Source organism: Morone saxatilis, unplaced genomic scaffold (genome assembly GCF_004916995.1).
Source record: "Morone saxatilis isolate NCDOM2014 unplaced genomic scaffold, NCSU_SB_2.0 Contig3, whole genome shotgun sequence".
NCBI classification, from domain to species: Eukaryota; Metazoa; Chordata; class Actinopteri; family Moronidae; genus Morone; species Morone saxatilis.
The window spans coordinates 4,344,435-4,351,700 of NW_023339873.1; the positions used below are offsets into that span (position 1 = coordinate 4,344,435).

Sequence of the window (7,266 nt, forward strand, 5' to 3'; positions counted from 1 at the left end):
ACTCCCAGTTTCAATAATATTTAAAAGAATTGTGCAGCTCTAGCACAGAGGCAACTGAAACCACTTTACATAAAGCAAAGAAATGCATGAGAACTACATTTAAAAACATAATGAGGAGAAAAATAAAACCTGTCTTTAGTTACATCAATTAAAGTAAAATTAAATGACCAAAATAGACAAAAGAAAACAGTTTTAATGTAATTTCCAAAGAAAACTGTAAACTTCATCACAATTTATAGGAGCCCAAGGTGACGTTTTCAAAGAGTCTGACAAGAGTCTGCCTGTCTGACAAAATATTAAATTAAGTTTCAATCATTACACTTAAGAACAGGGGCGGATCTAGATAAATATTCATGGGGTTGCATGGAGTCAATAAGGGGTGACAGAAATATATGCAGATTTCATTGAAAACAATCACATATATCAATAATTGCTTGGAAAAACAAAAACATCACATGATTGAGGCACAGTAGTGAAGCATTGAATAAAAATATATAAAGGTGGCTTTAGAAATCAATAAATTGTTTTATTTCCAAATCTTTTTCCAAATAAAAGTCTTCTTTTCATCTAACTTAGCCACATCACACATTATCTTTTAAAATAATCTAAATGAATGGGTTCAATTTGACAGCATTTGATACCAAACTGGGGTTGCAGCTGTCAGCCCCATGCCTGGATCCACCTCGACTCAAGAAGCTGGAAACAATGAAAAAGAAAAAAGTGTTGGCATTCTTGCTCAATAAATGACTTAAATCGATAGTTTTCAGACTATATCAGAGTCTTAATCAACAGAAAACAACCAAAGCATACATGGCTAAGACAGAGGGACGGCCTCCACCAAAGAAAAAGAGAAAAGTCATAATGGTACATCTGGATTTGTCACTTCCTGCTGACATGAGAAATTAATTTCTATACCAACGCTACCAAGTATGTGACAATTTTACTGTATCATCCTCAAAAGAAGGAAAAAAACATGAAAGCATTGTTTGAGTCATCTCCCAGAGGTTTCTGAATTGAATTAAATTAATCCCTGAATTAGATTAAATCCTCGACCCACAAAACAAGAAAGTTCAGCCAAATAAAAAACCAAAAGAACCAGTGTTACTGATTTGTCTGGATGTCTTAACAATAATCCTTCTTACAGGTCGCTGCCTGTGTTCTCACAGCAGACCAAAGACTTTGTTTGGGCTTATGAACCACATGCTGACAAAACATGCACATACTGGATTCAGGCCAACGATTCACTGAGCTCACTTACTTTTAAAACAGAATTAACCCTCAAGTTTAATCTTTTCGTTAGCTTTTGTCAGGTAAAAATGTACAATAATCCATAAAAGAGGACTGTCCCTGCTGCTGTGAACTGACACACAGCTCTTAATGGAGTCACACCTTCAGGCATCGTTGACTTTCTCTCCTTTAATGTGTCAAACTGTTGCCCGAGGTCATAAAGGGCGGGAGCATTAACAGTTATAATAAACAAGCAGACACTTCAAGTGGGGAAGGGAAAAATAACCTGTAATTAATCGTCTAAATGAATCTGAGAAACATGACCAAGCATTAAGTTTATTACAGATGAATCAGATTTCACATTAATAATCATCTGACATTTAGACTCCATTGCTGCTTGTTGTACTCAATTAAAAAAATCCCAAAAAGCTTTTCAAATACTTTCACAAGTTTCTGTTATTTTAATGATGAACTCTTTATATGATGAGATGCATTTGTGTAATTAACTGTAAATGGTGCAGAAAGACAATTAACCTCCTCCACAGTTCTGTGTGTTAATACAACTGACTGTGATTGTAGTCACACTTTGGATGAAGAAAGACGCCTTTATTGCCATTCCTCCCCTGCCTGTAGCAATTCTGTTCTTGGTGTCCTTAAAAACACATTATACTCTCAGCTCCAAATTAAAAAGTTTTGTTTTGTATTTTCATATGCAGTTTCAAGTGGTTGGTAGGGCAAAAAGCATGACACATTCTGATATCTACTTCAGACTAATCCAATTAACAGTTTTCATTTCAAAGTGCTGTTTAATCTTTAAAAGCTTTTCCTAAAAGTTGCATTTAAGTATCCCAGAAACAGACAATTCCCTTCTAAAAAACAAACCAACATAATTATTTTATGAGCAAAGGTCTCCAAATGTTTAGAACTTAAAAGGAAATTGATAATGATTTAAAAAACTGGGATGTTATATTATTTTTATATGAAACAGAGACAATGTGACCTGTGAAGACCTTTAACAACATCCCTTGTAAACACGCTGTGAGTCACTTGTAATCAAAGATCAACAGTTTCTTTCTGTTTTATGACGTTCAATGATAAAGACGAAAGAAAATAATAAAGGAGAAATCTATTGTAGAGGCAGAGAGATTCATGTTTCTGTCAACAGTCATCTTAGTAGACCAGAATGCAATGCAGCCATCTGGAAAAAACTCACTGCACCTTTTCTATAATTTTGTCCTCCTACAGTCCGTACCTGAAGTAGGTTCACTCTGTTCTGCTTGTTGTAAAGTACTGTTGGTAAAACAAAGGAAGTGACAGTGAATAAGAGACAGTGGCTGCATTAATCAACACCAATAAAACTGACTCTGGTCATTTAGTGTGGGACTTTTATAAAGTTGGGGGACGGTTTATAAAACGAATGGTCAAAATTTGATGCAGCACGTTGAAATATTCAGAAATGTAGTTTTAAACAAGGTTACTTGTAATACCCTGCCTGGTACATGCCCACGTCTTTCAGTTTCAAACTCTTGCAACAAGTTTGTAATGAAGGTTTTCTGTTATAAATTTGTAGTCTCCATGATGGAGATGAGATAATTCAGTTCAATTCCAAGTTTCCAATTTCAAGTTTATTTATACAGCATTTAATCAAATCTGAATCATTTTTAATCTCTTTTTAAATCTTATTAGGTAGTTTGTTGTACTGAATGGAGCCCTAATGTTTTGGTACGTTTAGGTTTCGGCGTGCTGAACGGCTGGAGGAGTTTCATCGTATATTTAGTAATTTTCCCTTTTGCGTTGAAGGAAAACAGCTTCCTACTGCTGCAGAAGCTGTAGAAATGAAAGATAAAACAACACAGTGGAAATAATATTGATTCTACTTTATCATTCAGCAAATATCTAAAGAAATCACAGATTTTTCTGCATGCAAGCCACAGAATATGGTGTAACACCGGCGGTAGGCTGCGGTCGAGTCATAAATAATTTAACATGGAGTACGCCCCCCGCTAATGTTACATCTGGTAGTTCTTTGGTAAACGTGTTCAAAGAAACAAAAACAAAAAACTATTCAAGAGAGATAGTGAATGAAGGATTCTTTAAGGGATTAATTTGCCACGGATCTTAAATCTGGGTATTTTACCAAAATAAAACCAGCTATCAGAACTCATCCCTGAATAATCATGTCCATCTCAGCTTAAAACAGAACAAGCCTCTGTTACAGAGCCACAGAAGATATTATACTGCTGTTCACAGGCAGAGGAGCAGTCATTGTGGCCTGTAAATTGACTATGACATGTTAAATCAGTGGAGTGCATCTTTAATAATGACCCACAATGGGCTTTAGCTTCACGCCAGCTGTCCCTTTGCAACCCTCGCCATTGAAAACATCCCTACTTGCAGCGAAGCAGCATCCAATTTAATCAAATGCTCCATATTTGACCTGTTCCGGACTGCAGTGTCATTTCTTCCCTGTGCTTCCCCTCAGGTCTGATCCGATCACGTGTGCGAGGAGCCAACACGGCCTCGGCCTCCATCTTGACCTTCTTGGACAGCCACTGCGAGGTCAACACTGATTGGCTGCAGCCGATGATCCAGAGAGTGAAGGAGGTACAGACCCACAGGCTCACAGTCTGCCGTCATTCACACTCTCCAATTAGACACTTAATACATGCAGCTCACACACACACACATGCATTTTGGAGGTGGAACATTTGCGTTTTTTTGCCCTTGTGATGTAACACTTCAGGGGATTTTTCTCCTTCTCAGGGCAGATTTTATTGGCTGTTATGTAATAGGTTGGCATTGCATATCGTTAAATAAACACCCAATTTGCTCAGCTAAGCTTTAAGTCATGCTATACCAGATGTCACACTCCGCTTTGCCACTGCTGGAGAGAGTATGCTGCCATTTTCCCAACCAATAGGTTTTCCACTTGACTCTCGAGTGTTTTACTACATTAGCTGGCCTGGTTTGTGTTGCTGCAGTGGTTTGTGTTGGGTGCACAGTGACAGCGTTTTCTTCTCGCTCCAGGCTGCGTGCGGGGTTCCTCTCTGATCAAAAACAGTTTTTGCAATGCAGTGGGAAGAGTCTCCCTATTCACTGCATCCTGCAAATTAAATTATGCAGCCCACCAGGGACACTGCCATCACATCTACACAGGAATGTTTCGCAATTCAAAATAAATGTGAGCAGGACGAAATGCCAAAACAGCCTCTCTTTATTATCAGGGGGATTTCTGCTCATTTTAAATCTGATTGGTATTTTTTATACGAACCTACAAGGGCATTTTGGCTGTGAGCCTTGGCTGTTTAGTCCTACTCTGCTTTCCTCTATCAATGTCACAAAATCAGACAAGCAAAGCTCGCGCAGCATGTACATACATGCATTTGGAGACACATAAGCGTCTGTGGAGATGAGCATGGGTACTTACTGAGGCGTGAGTGTCTGGTATTTTGATAATGAGAGGTGTAGCTTTGGAAAGAGAACTTCATCACTCAGTAATGAGTAATAGGCTGTTTGCTGGCTGTCTCCTCTGTCCCCTGACATTACTAACCTGCGACTGGGCTCTAACCAGCACAGCTGCTCCCCAAATCTGCTGCCATCCCCCATCACAGACAAACAGTCCCACTGACTTTGCAGCAGGAGCTGTTTCATTTCGTATTTTTCTCGGTAATTACTTCTCCTCTCATGTGTGCTCCCACTTAAGTCTGACACTCAGACTGAGAATCCAGAGTGCCTCATTTCTTCATCCACTTCCCTGGTTTTATGGAAGCGCTGCATCCGTCTCAACTGTCTCGATTCACTGAACTATTTATTCATAAGCCTCTAATACAAAAACAACTTTATTCACAAACATTGAGCTCTCTCATCTACTTTTTCTCCTCTTCCTCCTCTGCTTTTTTGGCAGCTCCAAATGCTCCTCCAGTCCTGTCAATACACAGAAAAATACTAGACGCCACATTTTATTTAAGGAATAGTTTGACACTTTGGGAAATATGTTTGTTAAACAGTTAGAAGTAAGATTTTACTCTCCTGCAGAGGTGGAGAAAGTACACACATTTTCTTTACTCGAGCAGAAGTACAGATACTCCAGTAAAAGTAGAAGTACTGATTCAACTTCTTTATTCAAGTTAAAGCGAGAAACTACAGGCTCTGAAATGTAATTGACATTTCTACAGACTGTATCTGTGCAAAACTGAAACTTCAAATAGGGTTGAGTCGCCCTCTCTGGTCTGTTTCGTCTCGGTATTGTCTGTAATGTGTGATATGCACTAGTCTTGAAGTTGGGAAGGCGTGCTATGATTCTAATAATCAATAATTGTTGTTTCATCCATACAAAACCTAAAATGCAAAAAATGACTTCAGATGAAAAAAAGAGATATAAAGGTGTTGACTTTGTTAACTTTGGACCGAGCCAGGCTAGCTGTTTCCCCCCGTTTCCAGTCTTTTTGCTAAGCTAAGATAACCGCTTCCTTACTGTAGCTTAATTTTCAGATATGAGAGTGAGAGTAACAATCTAAGTAGTAAGCAGTTCTTTGCTGAAGGCCAGATGTCTGCTGTTTGTTCAGAAAGTACACAGGACAATAGCTCAGACTATTCAGAAACTCTGCATGCAGCAAAACTCACATTTAGACCACATATTCAGACGTCTCTGCCGTCCAAAACCCCTCAATGTTTTATTCAGAAGACTCTACACATCGCGAGTGTATGCACATCGTGTTTGTGTTTCAGTACACTCATCCTTGGCTCTGGGCAGCTGTGACTCATCCGGCTTGCATTACAATCTTTCAGTCTGGCATTCATGAGAGCGCTGGGCTCAGTGATAATTCAACAGTTACTCGGCCCAGCTGCACCCGGTCCTGGAGTCATTAGTCTTCCTGAGACCACGGTCCCCGGGTTCATAAAGGCCTCTAATGAGGGATCACTGTCCAGTGTTTTCTTTTATGCAACATAATGACACGTTTCATTTGCTAATTTGGATCAGCAATTGAAAGTGCTTGAATTTAATTAGTAATGAATTATTAGTAATGAGCTCCACACTCACACATGTCGGTGGATTAGAGTTTTGGGTTCAGGTATAGTCTAACATTGCACTCTCACCAGTGTGGCCATTATCTCAGAGTGACATTTATTACCTCTTGGGTTAATTTATTTCTTTAAAAGTCATTACCCTTTTTAGACCACATCTGGTTTTCGGAGGCCCCTCCTCCCTATTTCTTCTCTCTTTTGTCACCATAAGTAATGCAGTGGGCCCCATTGACTGTATATGTAAGGTGGCCCCCCAACCTTAGTGATAAATTGAAGCTAAATAACAATCACCAGATCAACCAAAGAATGATTTTTTTTTTTTTTGGGGGGGGGGGGGGTTATTTTGTAGTATTTATAGAATAGAATAGAATATTCATAGGTATGTTTTCATTAGTGTACAATGACCTGAATAAAGGAATTGTTGGGTTTTTTACGTTACAATGAGACGTTTTTATCTACAGACCCTGCAGGTCGCCCTCCAACTGAACATAAATACATAAATACAAGTTTTATTGATTTCCAGTTAATTTAACTTCTTTCTAGTGTTTATTTTCAGACCACTACAGAACTTATAACAATGAGTTCTTATAACTTGTTTTTTGACATGAAATGATGAGTTGAATGAATGTACTGTACATAGTTCAATCGACACACCGAATTAAGTTTCTAAAGAAACATGATCAGCATATTAGCAGACCTCCCAGCATGCATTTATGCCTGCCTCTAATACACTCATGGTTGTATGTTCTCACAATAATGAAAACAGTACGAACCATGAGGTTATGGTTGAATTCAGTCCCTATCCACTTACATGTAAAGTTTCACACATTGTCTTTGTGCCAGTGCTGGAACAAAGACAATGTGTGAAACTTCAGCTCCAACAAGAACAGCTGTAAGTTCTTTGTGTGACCTGAAGAACTGAGTCTTCAAGCTGAGAAAATATAAAAGTATATTTTATTTTCTCGTAGTTTTCGTCAGTCTGACCATCATTGGTTCAATTTAATATCTTCAGCT

At 38.6% G+C, this 7,266-nt stretch overlaps 1 protein-coding gene across 1 annotated transcript in view; it reads left to right on the plus strand.

Annotated features, from left to right (window-relative positions):
- Positions 1-7,266, plus strand: part of galnt16 (UDP-N-acetyl-alpha-D-galactosamine:polypeptide N-acetylgalactosaminyltransferase 16) — a gene marked incomplete at its 3' end in the record, with an annotated part of 35,804 nt that overhangs the window by 17,972 nt on the left and 10,566 nt on the right. The window contains 1 exon segment of the mRNA XM_035674079.1: positions 3,710-3,831. Within this exon segment, the coding sequence (XP_035529972.1) occupies positions 3,710-3,831 (122 nt within the window).